Source organism: Oncorhynchus mykiss, chromosome 24 (assembly GCF_013265735.2).
Source record: "Oncorhynchus mykiss isolate Arlee chromosome 24, USDA_OmykA_1.1, whole genome shotgun sequence".
In the NCBI taxonomy this organism is placed as follows: Eukaryota; Metazoa; Chordata; class Actinopteri; order Salmoniformes; family Salmonidae; genus Oncorhynchus; species Oncorhynchus mykiss.
Window position 1 is genome coordinate 9,736,356 of NC_048588.1, and position 23,549 is coordinate 9,759,904.

The 23,549-nt window shown below is 42.0% G+C and overlaps 1 protein-coding gene across 1 annotated transcript; it reads left to right on the forward strand.

Moving 5' to 3' along the window:
• The first annotated feature begins 736 nt into the window (after positions 1–736).
• LOC110503687 (zinc finger FYVE domain-containing protein 1) lies at positions 737–22,326 on the forward strand. Its single transcript, XM_021582147.2, has 11 exons — positions 737–976; positions 14,870–15,374; positions 15,751–15,971; positions 16,195–16,301; positions 16,890–16,998; positions 17,262–17,359; positions 17,603–17,720; positions 18,089–18,259; positions 18,566–18,755; positions 19,244–19,342; positions 19,615–22,326. The coding sequence occupies exons 1-11, from the start codon at positions 863–865 to the stop codon at positions 19,845–19,847; spliced, it is 1,965 nt and encodes a 654-aa protein (XP_021437822.2). The 5' UTR covers positions 737–862; the 3' UTR covers positions 19,848–22,326.
• The last annotated feature ends 1,223 nt before the right edge of the window (positions 22,327–23,549 follow it).

Consider the following 23,549-nt stretch of genomic DNA (forward strand, 5'->3'; position numbering starts at 1 on the left):
CATACCAAGGAACATTAAGCTATTTGATTTTGAATTTTAGGACCCCTTTAGTTATCAAAAATATATATTTTTTAATATTTGAGGAAACATTTAATTGAGCCTTACTGCTGTTATCCCATAGAAACACATTGAATAACATATTCATACGTGGACATTTTAATTAAAATAAAAAGGAAGTCTGTTTTGAAGTGGCTTTCCTATATCTCAGAGATATAAGATCAGGAAAATATTTGTTAAAAAAAAAAAGAATACACATACATATTTATCCTCTTTTACACACTAAATCCTTCCATCCATACAGTACTTCCATTCCCTTTTTAAAACTGGTACCAGGCTACCTTCAGATGAGCCTTTGTGGCTTGTGGGCGTCCTAGAGCAAATCTGACATGTAGGCTACATGTTTGTGAGATTCTCACCTTTCCATAGAGGGGTCATAATAGTTAGTGGTTTTAGTGTTTTTCGGGAAGTCTCATGGTCTGACAAAGCTCAGTCACCTTTCACGGCAGATGCGGAAGGCTGACATCGGCGGATGCAGTAAAACATGCAAAAAAAACATATCTCTAGATGTTTTATTTTTTATTATGCTAATTCAACTCTGGGCGGTCCAGCATCTCATTTTCTGCTCTCTACCCTTTCGTTCAGCGGTTTTCACTAATTATGCAGTGTTCATTGAGTTCTTGTCAATTTGCATATTCACCACAAGATGGTGCTGCTGCTGAGCATACGACAGAACACTCCTCACGTAACTACGTTGTCTTTTGCGTGCTCCATTGCTGATGGCTCCTACCTCACCAATCCATGTGTTGTATTGTTGTTTTCGGGAGTGGGGGAAGTTTCTATTACCAGGGATGGTTTAATAACAATGTCCGAAGTACTGATGAAAGAAATGGAGGAGGTATCGCTTTGTCACATAACAGAAGATCACCCGGAAAATGGTCGGAGTTTTCTTTTGGTTGATGAACAAGAAAATCTGCAGGTAACGACGTCGGCTTGCTAGCACGCAACTAACGTTAATTGGCTAGGAAGAATGAAAACAAAGTGGTTGGCCAAAGGGTAACATTAGCCAGCTTTCATATTTGTGTTAACAAAATTAAATATGTCACGTTGCCATCCCGTCTTGCACAAGTAACAGCCAACTACGGTGTTAGTTAGCTGTCGTTAACGTTACTCGTTATGTTGACATGGGCCTCGTCGAACCTTACCTTGCTACGGTAGCCAATGAACATATATTTATTGTTAAAATAATATTTAACCTTTATTTAACTCGGCAAGACAGTTAAATAACAAATTATTATTTTACAATACCGGCCAAACCTTCCCCTAACACAAACGACGCTGGGCCAATTGTGCGCCGCACTATGTTGTGATACAGCTCGGGATCGAACCAAGGTCTGTAGTGACGCCTCTAGACCGCTGCGCCACTCGGGAGCCCCGGCTATTATTTTGTATACATTTTTGTCGAAATGATCGACACGCAGCTAACTTGATAAGACTGATCAAACTTAGCGATGTAACTTTGACTAGCTAGTCATACTTAACGTTAAAGATGGTTGTTTTCAAAAGGGCAGGAGTATTATACCTTGATGTCTGTCACATAGAGAATTATAGAGGCCTCTAGTGACCAAAAGTCAGTTTTGGCATGGGCAGCGCCATTGAGGGCTTCCGCAATTTTAAAGTAGGCAAAGGGTGGGTTGTAGCCTCAATTGCGCTGCCCATGCTGTCACAGACGCTATAATGGCGCAGATATAAATATTAGTCCTCTATCTATCTCTATGGTCTGTCATGACTGGCCTTGTTTCAGTTTCCTTTCAGGAAAGTCCCCAATGAATCAGGCTGTGCAAACGCCACACTCTAGCTGCTTTTAGCAACCCGGGTGTATTTACATACACGTTGCTCCCAGTCTTTTTGGGTTGCACAAAAACAGTCTGCGGGAAGCCAGAAGTTAAGTACAATTACACATTGATTTACTGTACCGGTGGGCATGATGGTTGGTCATTATGACTGGGGGGTATTTGAGACAAAATATTTAAATGATCATATTATTAAACAGACTTTCCAAACATGGGTCTGTTGCAGACTCACTTTTTCTCTGCTTACCTCATGTCAAAGTAAAGTGGGTCCACGTTTGGAAAGTCTGTTTAGTAATATGATTCTTCTTCAGATATTCAGTCTCAAATTCCCCCATCATAATTACCAACCATCCTGCCCACCGGCACTGTAAGTTGAAAGGGAATCGTTTTTAACTTCTGCCTTTCCGTGTACTGTTTTTGTGCAACCCAATACAATTGGGAGCAACACCCAATACAATTGGGAGCAACACCCAATACAATTGGGAGCAACACCCAATACAATTGGGAGCTCCAGAAAGCAGCTAGCCACACAAGTCTTGACTGAAGCTAATTAACTCCCTTGTAGGGTTGAGCCTAGCTCTCGAGAGTCCAAGGGTCTATGGCTAGCTACCCAGCCCTTGAGTTCTCAACTGAACACCAGGACCACAGCTGGATCAATGAACTACAATCCCAACGCTTTGTTTTAACATTTAGAATCATTAATAATCCAGTGTGCAATACTGTTTTGGAAACCTATGGAACTTAACTTTCACATGTAGGATAAAGAATCTTTAGATTACGAAAGATGCACCTACTGTATGCAGTTTAGCAAAGTTGCATTATGAAACGCACAGCCATCAGCACCCATCCGAGGTCCTAAACTTCCTTCCCTGTTATGCTCCATTGGGGTCGTTTGAAGCGGAAATTGGAGGGGAGGAAGTGTAGTCTTGGTTGTTTGAAAGCGGAAATTGGAGGGGAGGAAGTGTAGTCTTGGTCGTTTGATGCGGAAATTGGGGGGGGGGGGGGGGGAGTGTAGTCTTGGTTGTTTGAAGCGGAAATTGGAGGGGAGGAAGTGTAGTCTTGGTCGTTTGAAGCGGAAATTGGAGGGGAGGAAGTGTAGTCTTGGTCGTTTGATGCGGAAATTGGAGGGGAGGAAGTGTAGTCTCGGTTGTTTGAAGCGGAAATTGGAGGGGAGGAAGTGTAGTCTCGGTTGTTTGAAGCGGAAATTGGAGGGGAGGAAGTGTAGTCTCGGTTGTTTGAAGCGGAAATTGGAGGGGAGGAAGTGTAGTCTTGGTTGTTTGAAGCGGAAATTGGAGGGGAGGAAGTGTAGTCTCGGTTGTTTGAAGCGGAAATTGGAGGGGAGGACGTGTAGTCTCGTTTGGGGGCGGTGTTTTTACAAATACATCTTCATGTTTTTGTACATAGTATAGATTGATTTGATTTTATTAGGATCTCTTTTAGTCTTCATTTGGACTAATCTTCCATGAGTCCTTAAACATTCAAATACAATTTATAATACAATCACATTTTCACCTAACACACTGTTACAAACAGATATAATACACTGTTACAAACAGATATAATACACTGTTACAAACAGATATAACACACTGTTACAGACAGATATAATACACTGACATATTGACCAGATAAATACTCTAACTCTCTGAAAAGATAGACTGATTATTCATCTACCATACCTTCCAATGTATTTTATTTAAATGGTTCTAAAGTATTGTTTACATTTATATTTTGAAATGTTTCTGGTTTGCTCAGATAAATGATTCCATTTCTTTATTGCTCTAAATCAAAATGTTATTTTGCTGATTTCTCTTTTCTGTCTGGATAACACAGATGGTGGACAATCTATTCCTAGCATTTACTGAATGTCTGCCTCTTACCAACTGAATACTGGTGTGAATAGTTTGGCCGTTTTAAGTGGTGTACTTTGTGAAATAAAATAAGCACATTTTTTTCAATTATCTTGTTGATTAATGACCAACCAAGAGCATTGAGCATGACTGCAACAGAATAACCATATCTCCACCTTAAATCAATCCTTGCTGCTTTGTTCTGAGCAATCTGCAGCCTCCTAATTTAACTTGCTGATGCATTTCCCCAGACCACAGGACAGTAGCTCATCTGACTCCAAATTAATGCTTGGGTTGTTTGACCACAGAACAGTAGTTCACCTGACTCCCAATTAATGCTTGGGTTGTTTGCTTAAGAATCTTTCCCGCTAATTGTTTAGCCATGGTTCTGATCATGCATGCAGTTTTAATTTGTTTTATTACATAGATGAGTTATTTGAAACCACCATGATGATAAGCAGTTGTTTAGCTAGTAGTTTGGTTTCTGCCACTTCCTCAATTTGTACTTCCTCATACTTAATTGTATCCCATACTGTGTTGGCCTTTTCCTGGTGGAACAGACCAACATAACCTTGGTTTTCCTGGTGTTCAAAACAAGTTTGTTCCGGCAAACCCACTCCCTGATATTTCCCTGAACTACTAGTAGAGCTTGTTGTACTGATTTGTCTTGCAGTATAAATTGTAGAATCTGCAAATATAGTAGCTTGAGTTTCAGATAAGGCATAAGGAAGGTCTTTGGTGTGTATATATTAAGTAAAAAAGTGACTCAAGGCAGCTGCCCTGCGGTATTCCACAGTTTAAAGCATGAGGGGAAGAAAACGACCCATTGATATAGGTGGACTGTTTCCTGTCAGTTAGATTTGACTGTACTCAATTCAATGCTGCCTTCTTAAACCCATAATGCAATAATTTTGTCAAAATTATTGAATGATCCACTAAATCAAATGCTGCATTAAAATCTAAAAATAGTACACCCACAAACCTGCCATTATCCATAGCAAGGAGCCACTTGTCAACCAATGCAGTGGTAGTGGAATGGTTTTTCCGATAAGCATGTTGTTTCGCTGTAATCAGATTACTATTTTTCATGTACTCCCATATGTCTACTCACAATACCCTCCAATATATTACTGAGTGAAAGGAGTAGACTAATTGGTCGACTATTAGCAGGAGTAATGGGTTCTTTGCTTTCTTTCGGGATTGTACACAGTTTAGCATTCTTCCATGCATTTTCCAGTGACCAATTAAATATGTATTTCAGTGGAGCTGCAATCTGGGGAGCAGCATAGCAGTTTTTTAAATCCCTAAAATCATAACCTGTAGATTTTCCATCGGTAAATGACTTCAATAGGTTTAACACCTCCTCTACTGAAACCATTTGTAGGCTAAAATAGCAGTTTGTTTTGGTCATAATATGATCATCAATCCATTGGACAATAGCTTGTTTGGAAGAATGAGTGTTTACGTTATTATGCCAGGTGCACCGGTTTGAGTGAGTCTAGAACTGCAACGCTGCTGGGTTTTTCACGCTCAACGGTTTCCCATGTGTATCAAGAATGGTCCACCACCCGAAGGACATCCAGCCAACTTGACACATCTTGTAGAGTCCAGGAAGGGGTGAATTTGAAATGCCTAAACTATCCTATTAAACGTTCCAGGTGTCTTGGTATCCTAGCAAGAAACCATGTAGTTCTAGCAATGCTCCGAGAAACACACCTGCTCCAAAAGGGCTCATAGAATAAAGAACCATTTGTACAAACTGGCTGCTTTTTCATCATCCCCAAACAAAACTAAAGGTGTAATCATAATGATACATAAGAAACCATCTTGTGTAACGGGGAAGACCAAGAAGGCCGAATCACTTTCCTTAAATGTATCCACAATGGAACGAAAATGCCCTTTTATTAATGTGTACGCTCCAAATTCATATGATCCTACATTTTTTAAATTCTCATTCACTGAACAGCATATTGTTAGAATTAGCTGAATTCCATCTGGTTATTGGGACAGACAGGAATGACATGTGGGACAAATCTAATATGAATAACTACAATCCACACGCAACCAAGGCTCTCCAGCATATAGTCTCTGATTACAACTTCATTGATTCCTGACGAGCACATATTCCTAAGACAAAAGAGTAGGCTTTATAGTCACAGGCGTAAATCATTCTCACAAATCTATTTCATACTACTATCTACAACCCGAGTTTCTTTAAGAAAATAGAAATTCGACATAAGAGCTTGTCTGACCACTACACTTACGACTGCCAACTTCAAATTTCAGTGTCTCGTAAAAGAGCTGATGGCTTTTTCAATGTTTCATTACTACAAAATCCTACATTCAATTTGTGATCCCCTGGACATCGAGGGGACTCCCACCTATGCTGTTAGGTCCCCCAATGTCGTGGGGGTCGGCTCCAGTATTCCTTCCATGCATCTAGATACCATCTGTGGTCACCTTTGCCATAACCTCGAGAGAGGACAGACCAGAACAACAGTTTTAGTTTAGGGCATTTCTGATTCATGAAATCCAGACAAATTATTCACTGTATGACAAATGATTACTGCTTCCAATATTCTTAACACAAATGTCTAAGACAAATATCAATGAGAATAACGACACACAGGGGAAACCATTTTTTTCCCCTCCCAAATTGGCTTACACTCCCCTATCATCTTGGCGATCTCACTGACGAGTTACAGGGTCAGGGAGTTAGAGGGCCAATCCTTAGGGAGAAATCCAGACCATCCAGCAGACCCAATCTGCTGAGATTGGTATTGACACAAGACAAAAGCAAAGAAAACAAAACAATAATAGCAATACACTTCTTCATATATCACTCGATACACTTCTTCATATATCACTCGAGGGGGGAAAACTTAAGTCCATTTGGAGTAACTGTCAACCATTAACAACATATCTTCATTTTAGTTGCAGGCATGTGAAGAAAATCTATTTGCATATTTACAAAGGGGCCTTAGGGGACTAGTTATTCCCCATTTAGACACATGACTCACATCGTGATTCATGTGTCCCAAAAAAACAAGGAAATAATTGTATCCCATAAGGTAATGGTAAAATAGACTAGAGACAAGTGTCCCTCATTCAGGGGGAGCGCGCTCTCTCTGTCCTTCTCGTGGTCTGAATCACACACAGGGCTATTGCTACATTATAAACGTCTTCCTAGTTATTAGTGTTTACATAGCCCATTTAAATGTCTCTGGTCTTTCTAGTGAGGGTGCTCAGGCCTCACCAGAAAGTCAGAACAGAGGTCTGAGGTCATTCAATCCCATTAAGTGAGTGTTTCTTTCCCTTTTCCTTCCCTGTTCTTCAGACATTATTTAACATTCCAAACATTTCGTGTACCAGGTTTACATTGGGTTTTTCAGTACATTTCTTATCAAGATAATTTACATGTGTGCAGCCAAAACTCTGACAATAGACACTTCAGAAAATGGCCTTTGTGTGCCCTTTAAAGTGCATCCTTTCTAACCTGTGAAAAATCCACTAAAAATAAAGACCCCACACAATAAATCAGTATTAACACCACTAACAAATACACTGCTCAAAAAAATAAAGGGAACACTAAAATAACATCCTAGATCTGAATGAATGAAATATTCTTATTAAATACTTTTTTTCTTTACATAGTTGAATGTGCTGACAACAAAATCACACAAAAATGATCAATGGAAATCAAATTCAATATCAACCCATGGAGGTCTGGATTTGGAGTCACACTCAAAATTAAAGTAGAAAACCACACTACAGGCTAATCCAACTTTGATGTAATGTCCTTAAAACAAGTCAAAATGATGAGGTGGCTCCTGATGAGGTGGCGGATGGTCTCCTGAGGGATCTCCCAGACCTGGACTAAAGCATCCGCCAACTCCTGGACAGTCTGTTGGTGGATGGAGCGAGACATGATGTCCCAGATGTGCTCAATTGGATTCAGGTCTGGGGAACGGGCGGGCCAGTCCATAGCATCAATGCCTTCCTCTTGCAGGAACTGCTGACACACTCCAGCCACATGAGGTCTAGCATTGTCTTGCATTAGGAGGAACCCAGGGCCAACCACACCAGCATATGGTCTCACAAGGGGTCTGAGGATCTCATCTTGGTACCTAATGGCAGTCAGGCTACCTCTGGCGAGCACATGGAGGGCCGTGCGGCCCCCCAAAGAAATGCCACCCCACACCATGACTGACCCACCGCCAAACCGGTCATGCTGGAGGATGTTGCAGGCAGCAGAACGTTCTCCAAGGCGTCTCCAGACTCTGTCACGTCTGTCACATGTGCTCAGTGTGAACCTGCTTTCATCTGTGAAGAGCACAGGGCGCCAGTGGCGAATTTGCCAATCTTGGTGTTCTCTGGCAAATGCCAAACGTCCTGCACGGTGTTGGGCTGTAAACACAACTCCCACCTGTGGACGTCGGGCCCTCATACCACCCTCATGGAGTCTGTTTCTAACCGTTTGAGCAGACACATGCACATTTGTGGCCTGCTGGAGGTCATTTTGCAGGGCTCTGGCAGTGCTCCTCCTGCTCCTCCTTGCACAAAGGCGGAGGAAGCGGTCCTGCTGTTGGGTTGTTGCCCTCCTACGGCCTCCTCCACGTCTACTGATGTACTGGCCTGTCTCCTGGTAGCGCCTCCATGCTCTGGACACTACGCTGACAGACACAGCAAACCTTCTTGCACTACCTGAGCGAAAGAGTGAAAGCACCGCCAGCATTCAAAAGTGACCACAACATCAGCCAGGAAGCATAGGATCTGAGAAGTGGTCTGGTCACCTGCAGAACCACTCCTTTATTGGGGGTGTCTTGCTAATTGCCTATAATTTCCACCTGTTGTCTATTCCATTTGCACATCAGCATGTGAAATTTATTGTCAATCAGTGTTGCTTCCTTAGTGGACAGTTTGATTTCACAGAAGTGTGATTGACTTGGAGTTACATTGTGTTGTTTAAGTGTTCCCTTTATTTTTTTGAGCAGTGTATTAATTAACAGGTGGGTTGTGTGTGGGTGCTAAAAACAAACAAAATTGTGAGGCCTTACTTATTTTGGAAGCTCCCTTAACAGCCAGATTCATGTACCTTTTATACTAACTGTCTGCCTCAGAAAGCATTTCAAAGGGAGAGATACAGAATAATTGGTCAACTCATCAGAACTTGGAAGTGGACATTCCATAAATCCCGGAAGAAAATAAACATGTACTTATTTTACACATGTTAATCAGTCCTAAAAAAATCTTATTTGAGTTTACTGCGTCTTTGTCATGAAGTCTTGATAAAACCATGCATATACAGAATGCATACTACTGTCAGATGACAGTGTCCCGTTAAGCGGAACAGCCACCTTCTACAGTAAACAATCCCCGAGCCCCTGTTTTGTAACCTTCTCTTTTTGACCTGTTGCATTGACATATGTCCCTGTAAACCCAACTAGTCAAAATATGAAACCTGTTTAACAAATATGCTAGGACTTTCAAAGAGTTGGTGCTGGGTTATCAGCTCAATATTCAGTACTAAAAACATTTGCTTGGATCTACTTAAATTCTGGACACAGTTTCACATAATGGAAACAGAATATTTTTTTAGATGACATTACCTTCTTGCTTAAATAATTTGTGTTACCCAAACTGTATAATTGAGTAATAATACTAATGTCCCACTGAGTCCCTTACAGCCTGATTGAGTTCAGTGAGTACTGACGGCTATCTGTTTCACAGGAAACGTATCTCTAACCCAAACACCAGATGATGGCCTCTAATTTAATATCAATCCCAATCCTCAATCCCTCTGTTCATCATGTGACCTTGTATTGAAACTTTATTTCTTCAAATTACTAAGACATTGCATTATTAGAGTGCTATCAGAAAGCCAATCACCATTCACTTTGTTACTTTCACTAGTCTCCATATCTGTTTCCCTCGACTAGGACTCCCTTCTTCTCAATAGGAAGACCTTCTCAATCACTACTGTTAATACACTTGGATCACTCTCAATGTTCTGCTTTTCCCCCTATTGCAAGGTTTAAAACAAAACAAACATGATAACTTTCTCCATTGTTTTAATTTTAGTCTAACATAACAATTACCTCTTAATATTTATTACCAATTTCTGTTGGATATTCACTTTTTGCTTCACACGTATTAAATTGCTTCACGTGTATTCATGTTATTTTAAGATTAACATGTAATGCGCTGAGTTTATAAAATACATCTGCCAATTCAGAAGGGAAGAGATACATTTTGGAGGGAGCTTTCTTTTTTATTTTGAGACTAGAGTCTCTTTCTGGGATCAACTTTCACAATAACTGGGATGGCACTGTCTATCAGTCCCCTATAGATGGCATGCTCTGTCCATACTAAGTCTCTACCTATCATGTTAAACTCTAGTAACCCATGATGCATTGATACATTGTTACTTTATCAAATCTAGTAACCCATTATACTATTAATTTCTCTTAATACTTTTTAGACCACATACGTATGTTTACGGGTGGTGTGCAAGTTGTATATTATTATGCTTTTTTTGTATTGTTACTTCATCAGATCTCTAGTAACCCATTATACTCTTCATATGTTACTATATCTCTAGTAACCAATTATACTCTTCATATGTTACTTTATCTCTAGTAACCCATTATACTCTTCATATGTTACTTTATCTCTAGTAACCCATTATACTCTTCATATGTTACTTTATCTCTAGTAACCCATTATACTCTTCATATGTTACTTTATCTCTAGTAACCCATTATACTCTTCATATGGTACTTTATCTCTAGTAACCCATTATACTCTTTATATGTCAATTCTAGTAAAAGCATATTCGGGAATAGTACTTTATCCTTTCATATCTCCACATACATAACGTTATGCCATCAAACTCCACTGATGAGACATGTTATCCTCGTTACTAATGAGACTTGTTATCCTCGATTGAGATCCTGAGATGTTATCCTCTACCTGTAGACCCGAAGGGCGGTGGTGGACTTAGGTTTTTACATCCACACCACCCCATGTGCATCTTCAATGATTCATAAATGCCTACAATAACAATAACACCTCATGCTATTATCAGTGGTTCAGACCACATAGAAAAGTCTATCGTTGCATCCTATGCACCACGGTTATCTTGCCGCTACTTCCTCTATATATTCATAAAACACCCCATGCTCAATAACACCTCGTGCTAGTAGTCCCAGACTACGATGGGTGGTGGTGGACGAAACCCCTAGATAACAGAACTGTCGATAATGTTATAGATCGAAAAACTCAGCTCACATACATATATAATAAGACCACATGCTATTAGTAATGGCTGCAGACCACATAGACACTTCTCTTATAAATGCCTACAGACAGCTGTCAGTGGGGCTTTCCATGGTACCGTTACGCCCTCGCTCTAGTCTTCTTATAAGACTAGTGAATAGCCTTCTCCTATAAGACTATGGGTACCTTTTTATGTGTTACTCCCCTTAATTAGGTTTCCATAATTTATTTGAATTTTGTATACCATTTTTTTTAAATTGACTTACTGAATTTCAGAAGATATGTCCCTCAATTGTTCACAGATGATATCTCCCCCTGTGCAGTTCACAGTAAGGGTCTGGTCTGGCTGGGTCCTTGTCGTCTTTTGGTCAGACAGGAATTTTCATAAAATGGGCTACCGGTTTTCCTCGCAGACCCTCACTGGAAAGCTCCACAGGCAAAGCCAATCATACAGTTTGTGACGCCAAATTGAAGGATATTCCATGTGATAAATTGCTAAGAAACTGAAGGTCTTGTACAGTGCAAACTGGCCCTAACCAGAATAGAAAGAAAAGTGGGAGGCCCCGGTGCACAACTGGGCAAGAGGACAAGTACATTAGTATCTAGTTTGAGAAACAGACGCCTCACAAGTCCTCAACTGGCAGCTTCATTAAATAGTATCCGCAAAACACCAGTCTGATTGTCAACAGTGAAGAGGCAACTCTGGGATGCTGGCTTTCTAGTCAGAGTTGCAAAGAAAAAGCCATATCTCAGACTGGACAATAAAAATAAAAGATTAAGATGGGCAAAAGAACACAGACACTGGACAGAGGAACTATGCCTAGAAGGCCAGCATCCCGGAGTCGCCTCTTCACTGTTGACATTGAGACTGGTGTTTTGTGGGTACTATTTAATGAAGCCTCTTGCTCAGTTGTTCACCGGGGCCTCCCACTCCTCTTTCTATTCTTGTTAGAGCCAGTTTGCGCTGTTCTTTGAAGGGAGTAGTACACAGCGTTTTACGAGAACATAAGTTTCTTGGCAATTTCTTGGCAGCTTCAGAAGAAAGTTCTTTGTTTTTGGCCATTTTGAGCTTGTAATCGAACCCACAAATGCTGATGGCTCCAGATACTCAACTCGTCTAAAGAAGGACAGTTTTATTGCTTCTTTAATCAGAACAAAAGTTTTCAGCTGTGCTAACATAATTGCAAAATGGTTATCTAATGATCAATTGGCCTTTTTAAAATGATAAACTTGGATTAGCTAACACAATGTGCCATTGGAACACAGGAGTGATGGTTGCTGATAATGGGCCTCTGTACACCTATGTAGATATTCCGTTAAAAAAATCTGCCATTTCCAGCTACAATTGTCATTTAAAACATTAACCATGTCTATCTTTCTACACTGTATTTCTGATCAATTTGATGTTATTTTAATGGACAAAAAAATGAGCTTTTCTTTCAAAAACATGGACATTTCTAAGTGACCCCAAACTTTTGAACGTTAGTGTATAATGGTAATGTAAACGACTCAGGATAATTTTATTTTATTTTTATTTTACCTTTATTTAACCAGGCAAGTCAGTTAAGAACAAATTCTTATTTTCAATGACGGCCTGGGAACAGTGGGTTAACTGCCTGTTCAGGGGCAGAACGACAGATTTGTACCTTGTCAGCTCGGGGGTTTGAACTCGCAACCTTCCGGTCACTAGTCCAACGCTCTAACCACTAGGCTACCCTGCCGCCCCATAAAATAAAACAATTTACAAAAAGGGAAAGACGTAGGAGGACTCTCCGAACCAAACTTTAAATTGTATTTCCGCCCCATCCTAAATTGGGTTAGACATAATTTTTCTGCCCCCCTGGCTAAGTATAGAGAGAAATATGGTGTCTCCTATTACCCTGGAAGAAGTGGTCTTCACTGATATACAGTATCCCTTAAATAATGAAAACTAACCTCAAGGCTTATTATTGAAAAGCAATGTAACTGGGAATCAAAATGGCATGCCCATACTCCAATATTTCACAATAATGTCTTGTTATCTGGAAGGTGGCCTTTTGCCCCCCCCCCAATAGTCCAAATGTGGAATCCCCATACCCTTACTGATATCATGGACAGCAAGGGTTTGAGAACATTCCAAAATGTAAAAGATAAATACACATTACCAGGCAACTCCTTTTTTCTATATTCACAATTTCCTTTTTTTCCTATGGAATCCCTTTGGAAATCCAACTACTGAACCATCCAATGATGGGATTTATAAATAAATGATCTGGGCTCCTGAAAGGACTGATCTCTAAAATATATAGAAGCAACTTTTGGAAAGGTCATTCTGGGATAGCCATTAAAGTATGGTCCACAGATCTAATTGAATCTGGACAACTCTTTAACTGGAATAGAATATGGATAAATATGACCTTTGCACCCCGTAAACCGAACCATCAACTTATACATTTTAAGTTTGTTCGCAGACTGTATTTAACACCAAGGAAACGTTTAACGTTGAAATTGGCCCCAACTGTTCACTGTGTCCCCTACACCAGGTAAGCACATTCCTTCATATGATATGGCAGTTATATGCTTCTAGGGCAAAGGAAAAAAAATATATATATATATATTTTTTTTTAGAAGTGCATGAATTGAAATAGTCAATGCTTTGAATCGGTTATCTTACTTAATGATAATAGCCCCTTGAATCTCTCAATAAATCGTAGAAGATTACCACTGGCAGGCAGCACTGCTGGTGTGGGCGGCATGGTTTCTGGTTGGGGAGGGAAGATACGGGAGGAGGGATGGGGGACTGAGGGATGCAACAGGTTGTGGTGATCATTATATGCATTTCTTTGTTTTTTTGTACCTGCAACCCCCATCCCCCCTTCACCAACAAAAAAGTAAAAGGGGGTCACAAACATTAAAATAAACTTTCCTCAACCAGGGCTCTACGCTGACCTTTTTTACTGGGAGCACGTGTGTGCCTGTTGAAAAATGCAGGAGCACACAAAGAAATTAGGAACGCAAAGACAAATATTTTAAGTGACAAGACATTTTCTTTGTAGTAATGGTGCAAGCATGACGGGCATGGCACCTGGGCTGCGGTACAGTGAAGTAATCATTTGCAACAATTGTAATCTGGGTGATGTTTTTTTCTAGGTGCACTGATGGTCTTAAATTCAAATCCCAGGTCGCACAGCAAAAAAATGTGTTGCATATGCGATTCAAATTGTTATACCTGTAGAGCCCTGTAAACTGCATACAGTAAGTATCTTTTGGATAAGGAAAATTATTGCTCGCTTATACGAATGTTAAATTCCAATTACAAATGTTTTAAAAACTGCAACGCGTGTAAGGCGTATTTGCATTTAGACAGAGGATTTGGGTATCATCGGAGCATCGGGACATTTTTCCTCACAAGGATAAAGGGAATGTTCAATGGCTCATTGTAATGAAATGCAATTTGAGTCATGAATAAGGGTAAGGTTGAGCCCTGAGCCTACTTGTCAGTGTAAAGTGACCTTTGATAACATAATTGTTAGGCCAAATGCTAATGTAGGAGCCATTTTGTCCTATTTATGTGGTTGTTCTTACCCTGCTCACCATTAACACATTGGAACTAAAATATGTACCTACGGCAATTACATCTGCATGTATTCTCTCCATACCTATCTGCTTCCATACTTCCTGGTTACCTGTCTGCCTATACATGTAACCCATGACCCAAATCGATATAGTGCCCTCTACTGTTCACATTAAGTGGAATAAAGATAGACAAACTATATACACAACACAACAACCACATAAGTAAGCCTAAATTGCTCCTACAGGAAAAGTAATTTGACATGTATTTGACAACATAACATCCTATAGCTAACTATAACATAACTTGATCTCCCATCCTCTCCACCATTAACCCAGGTCCATGATGAGGCTCAGTTCCTGGAGAGGCTGGGCTGCGGGGACATGCTGGGCGTCAAGGTCCTCTCCATCTTCGGCAACACGGGCGACGGCAAGTCCCACACCCTCAACCACATCCTGTTTGGCGGGGATACTGTGTTCTACACCTCCAAAGCCCCCAGCTCCTGCACAGTGGGCGTGTGGGCCGCCTTTGACCCCGTGCTGGGCCTGGTGGCTCTGGACACAGAGGGCCTGCTGGGGGCGGCGGCCAACCAGAACCAGCGCTTGCGTCTGCTGCTGAAGGTGCTGGCCGTATCGGACGTGGTGGTGTACCGCACGCGGGCCGAGAGGCTGCACAACGACATGTTCCAGTTCCTAAGCAGCGCCTCAGGGGCCTACCTGAAGCACTTCACCCCCGAGCTGCGTGCCCTCTCCAGCCGCTGTGGCATGGACGTTCCCCTCTCCTCCCTGGGGCCCGCGGTCATCGTGTTCCAGGAGACCACCCACACCCAGCTACTGGGCCATGGTATGTACAGGAGAGGCCCAGTCACTAACATGCACCACATGCAATCATATGTTTCTATACATGCGTTACACAACAATTTGCTCATGAGTTGTGTTAGACAACACATTGTGGAATGGTTAGATTATGCTGTCATGTTGTTTCAGACTCATTTGCCCAAAGTAATTGCACCTTGGGGATAAATAACATTCAATAAAAAAGTAATTGAACAACAACATGCTAACATATTATTTAAATTCAGAATCACACCCAGCCATTACACTGGGTGAGACACACCCACAGATACAACTACTTAAGTCACACATACTACACTATTTACTCAACAGTCAGTTGGGTGTGTGAACTCAACCCATGACGTTGTCCTACTTTGTCCCCACAGAGCGAACAGATGTCCCTGGCTATGCAGACACTCAGCTCCAGAGGCGCTTCCATGACCTGGGCCTGGGTACAGAGGCCTTCAGCTCAGTGCAGTACGTGGGCACCCAGACCATCACTCCACCGACCAACTACTCTCTGCTCCTGGACGCTGTACGCCAGCAAGTCAGGAACACTGCCACCCGATCGCCCCGCCAACCGGCCATCGTCTTCAGCGCTCTGCAGGTCTGTGTGTGTTTATCTCTTTGCATTGTTGCATAATTCATTTGTTTGATAGACAGGTAATGCTGGTACTAGCTAATGTTCATGGGAATGATGTGCTTGTCTGGGTAAATAGGCCTTTCCAAAACCAACCAATGAATGTTTGTTTTGACCTCATGACCTTGCTCGGCTCCTCCCCATCCATCCCCTGGGCCTCACCTCTCTCTCCTTCTCCCCTCCTCTCCAGGCCCTGAGTGACAGGTTCTGTGGGGAGATCTTAGACAACAAAATCCCCCTCTACTCCTTCTTCCCTGACGAATACTTCACCTGCTCTTCAGTCTGCCTCAGCTGCAAGTAAGTGACTTCCCTGCGTCTGCTGCATGTATCTGCTCAGAGTAACTTTATCACATGAATCAAAACTAAATGGGGAGGGACTAACCTGCATTTGTCCAATTGAAGCGCTCGTTTTCATTGCAAACCATTTTCCATGTTTTGCTACAGTGTGCACTGATGAATGGTGTATTCACCTGCTCCACGTGAGCAGGTAGTGCTAGGATATGTGTCCCTCCCAGATGGGTTGCCACAAAGGAAGCATAAAAGTCTGTTTGTCCTATGTATATCATACATATCTACGAGTTTTCATGATGTACAGCGTCTTTTTATAACTTGGGAAATTTGAGCTAGATCAGAAGCCGAATTTTCCCTAAACACACTGATTGGTGTTCATATCCAGAAATAGACATTGGTTTAACAGACTCTCACTGCTTGAGTATGAAGCCTTGTTTGTCACCGTTATAAATGATGTTATGATGCACGTCTAACATCTTGTGCCGCTAGGAGAAAAGGAGCGACGCCTTTTGGCCATCCGCCAACATGGCAGGTGATCAGACATGTTAAGTATGTGATGGATGGATTCATTGTCCTTGTTTTCTTTCTCCTCAGTATCCGCTGTAAGAACGGGATGAACCATCTCAGAGACAGAGTCCCTCACCTGGCAGACGGACTGTGTCAGTACGCTCACCAGTACAACAACAAGGTCCTCATCTGCAAGGTAAGACATTTCACATATGGTCTGTGATGGGACGTAAGAGAGAAAGATACATTTAGTTGGGTTGGAAGCAATATAGACTTATTAATGTGATCTGAAAAGAAAAATGGACAAGAAAGTGTTCTTCTATATATGATATAGGATGGAATCCTGTGGAGATGGTGTTGAATAATTTGTCGTACTAGCAAATGCATGAACCAAGGGTATGAAGCTAGCATTAATCATACGTTGTGTGCTCTCTCCCTGATCTGGTCCTACCCACACAGCGGTGCTATGAGGGTGGCAGGGAGGTTATTGTCATTCCTAAAACCTCAGCCTCCACAGACAACCCCTGGTTTGGGTTGGCAAAGTACGCCTGGTCTGGGTGAGTTGTTGAAGTAATCTGGACTCTTTGCAGACACACACACACACACACACACACACACACACACACACACACACACACACACACACACACTTACTTTTTGATGGTATTAAAGATGTCCCTTTCAACCATCCAGTCAATGAAGTACCAGTCATTCACAGATACATAGAATCCACTCTGCCATCTAAGCCAATGCACTATATATTTCCTTCCACTCTCTCCACGGTGCACCTGCCCTGCCAGGTATGTCCTGGAGTGTGGCAGCTGTGGCATCATCTACCGCAGCCGTCAGTACTGGCTGGGCAACCAGGACCCAGAGAGCGGCGTGGTGCGGCCCGATGTCAAACACGTCTGGGAGGGGGTGAGCTGAGCTGCCTGGTCCTAAACACCCGTCATTGTACTGGCAGGAACTGCAGACAAACAGTCACTCAAGCTCAATTGAAGTGTCAGTGAGAATGTTTAGGGGCATTTGCGACTGAACTGGTTGGAATTTATATGCAAAGTGTCTGGCATATATTTAACTTTCAAAGTATATCCGCTATCAAAGGTTAATGAGGATAATGTTACTTGCACTGGCAACAACAACACTGCACACTGTACTTCAATGGTTCATGGTCATCATCATCAATTATGAATGGATGAATACACACTGCCAACATAGATATCAAATACATTCAAAGATGACCTCCCTCTCCTTCTGACCGTTGCTCTCTCTGTCTCTATGTCCAGTCTGAGGCCTTCCTGACAGACCACCAGAATGCGGCCCAGAGGGTGCTGGATGGGATGAACTTTGTGATCCAGTCTGTGTCGGAGTACAGCACGGGCCCCACCAAGGCTGTCACGTCCTGGCTCACTGACCAGGTGGCCCCGCTCTATTGGAGACCCAACACGGACATCACCGTGAGTCATCACTCTCACAGCATCATCGAACCAGCAACACACTCACAGGCTTTTTGAACAGATAGCAGAGCCCTAAGAATAGCTGTTTTTATTAAGGTGATCGACCCAGTGCCCAAATACCAAAAGGACGCCGCATTAATTCTAAACCCAATATATCATCATTATAGTGAGGAAAACCAACAAATGGCTGTTTTAATTCTCAGATGTGGCACTGAACAGAGTTGTTTGGTATGGTTGTGAGTGTATAGTTCTGACTACGGGCTCTTGACATTCTAATCATTATTGTGCTCTGTGCCTGTCCCCCAGGTGTGTCACTGCTGTAAGAAGCCCTTTGAGGAGGCAGAGAGGAAGCACCACTGTCGTTGGTGTGGCGAGGGCTTCTGCCAGGCCTGCTCCACCCGCAGGATGCCCGTACCCGAGAGGGGCTGGGGAAGCACCCCCGTCCGGGTCTGTGATGCCTGCCACCGCCAGGGAGGGACCGACACCACCAACCAGGGTCAGGGTGCCAGCTAATGTTTTAGGATCAGTGTTGGGCCATGGATGTTAATGTAAAACCTGATGCTACCTCCAACTTAGTCTGATTCAGGGTCAGTTTTTAGTCAAATGTATTATTATTTTGTAATGAATGAATGAATGGGACAATGAATGAGGGACGCGTCCTAAATGGTGCCCAGTTCCTTTTTACACTGAACTATTGACCGAGGGCGGCCATTCTGGCTCGGACAATGCTTACTCGCCGAAGACTTACCATCTTACTTGACTTACTTGGACCCATTGGGCTCTGGCCAAAAGTAGTACACTAGCAAAGAGAATAGGGTTCAGTTTGGGAGACAACCAAGGTGTTTGATGTGAATAGTAAGTGTTCATTCATGTCTCCCTCGAAAGACGACTCCTCTCGAGGGGCTTCCTCGTCAAATAGAGGTTAAAAGAACATGTTTTCCAGTGATCCTGATGGCTCTGTTGGTCTCTCTCCGTGTCCTGTAGTGTCTGTGGTGGAGCCGCGGGGGCTGATGGCCCGCAGGTTGACAGAGGTGGCCCAGTCTACTCTAGACATGGTCACCACTGCAGTGGACTACCCTCTGTGTGAGTACGGCTAGCGTCATGTTGGGGCCAGCGTCGTGTTTGAGAAACGCATCACAAATAAAGCTAGCTAGTATAAATGTCTCTGTGTATTCACAAAAACACTTGGGGAAAAAACTTCACACCATGTACCATAGACATTTTACCGCATATGCAGACAGAAATCCACAAGATACAACATTTAATATTATATTCACAAAGATTATAGTCTTTATCCTCTGCTCTGACTGTCAATGAACAGCTATTTATGTATCTCGCTCTCCTCCATGTTCCAGGTTTTGTGAAGGGAGTGGCCCGGCCTGACTACTGGATCCCCGACCAGCAGATTGTGCAGTGCCATAAGTGCAGAAAAGCCTTCACCCCCAGTATGTCCAAGCACCACTGCCGGGCATGTGGCCAGGGTGTCTGCAGCGGTTGCTCCTCAAAGAGCCGCCCAGTGCCCTCCCGTGGCTGGGACCATCCTGTCCGCGTCTGTGACGACTGCGCCAGCCACAAGGGCAGCCTGTGAGGTCAGGGCAGAGACCAGGGATACTGTGCTACTAGGTATCTGAAATCTAGTGAGACGCCACGGCACACCACATTTTGCTTATCTCTGTCTCTCTATGAGCCACTGACCTTTTTAAGAGAAAAATACCCAATCCAGGTGACCCCTGCCCTATGGGGAAGGCACTCGAGTGTGATGTGCTGAAGAAGCACTCTAAACATGGGACTGCCTCATCTGATATCGACTGCCTAAAAACCAATAACTAAACTAGCTGGATCAAGAACTGGACTTCTGACAACTGGAAAGCTGTGACAGTTGTAAATGACTGAGTAAACCTCCTCCAAACAACCCACTGTTTGCACTGAAAGACATTAGCCCAACAACTTTTCTGTTTGCACACAGATCTCTACTTGCGACCGGGAAGAATCTTAATATTATTCTTACCTGTTGGGAGTGGCTGAACATTGATGAGTTAGGTTAAGTTTTAATTCGGCTGTGGGCTTGTAGTGGCCAGCCAAGCCTTTGCCTCAGACCCCACCAAGGAGTATAACAGCCCTGTAACCTGACAGAGGAGACACATGAAGTGACATCACAACATGCTCTTCCTCCCCGAATGCGATCTCGGGCAGTGTGCCATGGTTTTGAGTTGATGCACAATGCAGGAAAATGAATAAATATGTGACATGCAGACATTCCAGTTGACATTAGTGCCCTTTTTCACACCGTCTTGCTGACCCCATCCATACTGTGCTGGCTCACGTCTTTTCCTTTAACATTGTCCTTTCCAGCATGGTTCCAGCAACTAGGGTGGATTATTAACCAGGTCAGTACTGCTGGGCTCGGCTCACTAGTGTGAAAGGGGTATAGTATCTTAATAGGTGGGCACTTTTGTGATCCATTGATGTTTTGAAACAAGCACATTATTTTTAATGAATACTGAGGGTTTAGTTAGTGAAAAGGCACAAGAGGCAGTGCTGTATCATGAATACAGTCAAAGGTAAATGGCGTTGTTCGGCCCGACGCTAGAACGGAGTCGACTTATTTGCCTGTGACTATTCATGATACAGCACTGCCTTGCATGCCTTATTGTTTTTAGAAATCTGTTACCAACATATTAAAATAACAATGAATTACATATTTTCATTGACTTTATTTGATAAGTAAATTCATAAAATGACATTATTCTACCAGGAGATATAGAGCGGACAAAAATCTGGTTGTTCTTTTGGTCATGTTGCTACAGATGCGACCTAGTCGTTAAAGATTTTTGCATAGTTGCTATGCAATAAGATGGTCATCAGTTCTACTAAACAAAATGGTTGCTATGCAAGCAAGATAACTTTCGTGTCACTAGCTAGCCAACTTCAGCTCAGTCAAGTCAAACATTGAACCTGGAACACTAGCTACATTTTTGTTTGAGCTGTTTTCTATTGGCATGTACTTGGATTTGTTCATTGATAATGGCTTTGATGCGTGATTTCGCCTAGCTCAGAAAGGGTTGTCTCGTCTGGTCACAGAGAAATTGAAGAGTTAAACATTGTTTCCGAGGTTGGACAGGCAGACAGCGAGGTTTATATTAACCCCGCTATACCAAAATATATGCTAGTCTGGAAGCAAGGGGAAATAATGTGCGAGTTGAGATGATTCGGACAGCAACATGAACATGTCATGATGGAACTGTTATCAGGCATCCAGGATCCAAACAACCAGTTTAATTATTAGAATTATTAGCTAGTGTAATTGTTGGAAGAAATCTCAAATTGAATCGCTTGCTTGTGTAAAGCACAGATTATTTGCATTTGCAGTAATATCGTCTATCCAGTATCCATTGATGTGACTGTTGATTGTAGCTATTGATGTTAGCCGAATTAAAAAGGCAATTTCATTTCTCCATCAGATTTTATTCTCTTTATCGAGTACTGGATCCTATAATACTTGCCTTCTGTATGGTCATAACCAATTGTTGTTTTATGCAATGCGTATATACTAAGAGATTCTGGGTATATGACAATCTAGATATTTTTTATTTTTTTAAATCAGTCTTGTCTGAATTTTAATTACCTGAAGCTGGGCACTCTGGTTGAATCAACGTCATTTGTCAACCTATTGTGACGTGGAATGTATGTGGAAAACACATTTGGATTTCCAAAAAGTCATCAACCAGTACTGTTCATCTTATTTCAACCAGCATAGTAAACATTGAAATTAGGGTAAAACTTAAATACAATTACTTAACCTGACTAACAGGTTGTTACATCAATTGAATTACAACATAATCATCAGAAATATGTTTATGTTGAAAGTGCGTTGAAAATTCCACATCCTGTATTCCATATACAGTATATTTTTTGTGGTTGAAATTAAGTAGAATTTCATATTTGATTAGATGATTTATTTTATTTTGTTTAAATGTTGATACTAAAATGGTATATTTGAATCAACGTCATTATGTCAATGTCATCCCATCAACCTAAATAAAGAGGTATGTTGAAATACAATTCAACCAGTGTGTGACCAGTTTTCTTCTCATAATAACATACAATGCCTTGCTAAAGTATTCACACCCCTTGGTGTTTTTCCTATTTTGTTGCATTACAACCTGTAATTTAAATGGTTATTTATTTTTATTTAGTGAAATGAAAAAAATAACTTGTTTCAAAAAAGTAGAAAAACTGAAAACTTTGCTAAGAAGCCCCTAAATAAGATCTGGTGCAACCAATTACCTTCAGAAGTCGCATAATTAGTTGAAGTCCACCTGTGTGCACATGATCTGTCACATGATCTCAGCATACACCTGTTCTGAAAGGCCCAAGACTCTGCAACACCACTAAGCAAGGGCCACTACCAAGCAAGCGGCACTATGAAGACCAAGGAGCTCTCCAAACAGGTCAGGGACAAAGTTGTGGAGAAGTACAGATCAGGGTTGGGTTATAAAATAAATATCAGAAACTTTGAACATCCCACGGAGCACCATTAATTCCATAAAAAAAAATGAAAAAAACAAGAGGGCCACACACCAAAACTCACGGACCAGGCAAGGAGGGCATTAATCAGAGAGGTAACAAAGAGACCGAAGATAACTTTACGCCATTTCCAACTTGTAGACTTGTTTACGTGCTGCTGTGCGTTTTGTTGCTAACCTTACTTTGCTACCTGACAACTTTACTTTTTAATTACCGTTTATATCTTTTGTTTTTCCCTCGCTCAACTTTTTTTCATTCAAGTTTTTCACTCCGGACACTTTATCTGGACGTGGTTCGTCAGAACCTCCACCAGCCGAAGCTAAGTAGTAAGATTAACATGATGCCTTCTAATTGCAGTCGCTGTGCTCATAATATACCAGAGAATGATCGCCTTACGGCGAGGATAGCTGTGCTGCAAGCCCAGCTTCAGACGCAATCGTTAGGCAAGGGTAATTTCAATGTAGGAAAGGATGAAACAGCGTCTGTGCCACCAGTAAGTACCTTCTCTGGTCTCTACTCCTCCCGTTACAGGTTCTGAGATGTCGAAGCCTCCCACCATAAGCTCTGACAAATTGAAAACCCTAGTCATTGGCGACTCCATTACCCGCAGTATTAGACTTAAAAAGAATCATGAAGCGATCATACACTGTTTACCAGGGGGCAGGGCTACTGAAGTTAAGGCTAATCTGAAGATGTTGCTGGCTAAAACTGGCGAGTATAGGGATATTGTTATCCACGATGTTAGGATGAAACATTCATAGGA

Excerpts from the sequence above, each read along its gene's own strand:
- LOC110503687 (XM_021582147.2), top strand. The coding sequence starts at position 863 with ATGTCCGAAGTACTGATGAAAGAAATGGAGGAGGTATCGCTTTGTCAC. Across the intron at positions 18,260-18,565 it reads GACCCAACACGGACATCACC|GTGTGTCACTGCTGTAAGAA; the intron begins GTGAGTCATCAC and ends CCTGTCCCCCAG. Across the intron at positions 18,756-19,243 it reads GACCGACACCACCAACCAGG|TGTCTGTGGTGGAGCCGCGG; the intron begins GTCAGGGTGCCA and ends CGTGTCCTGTAG.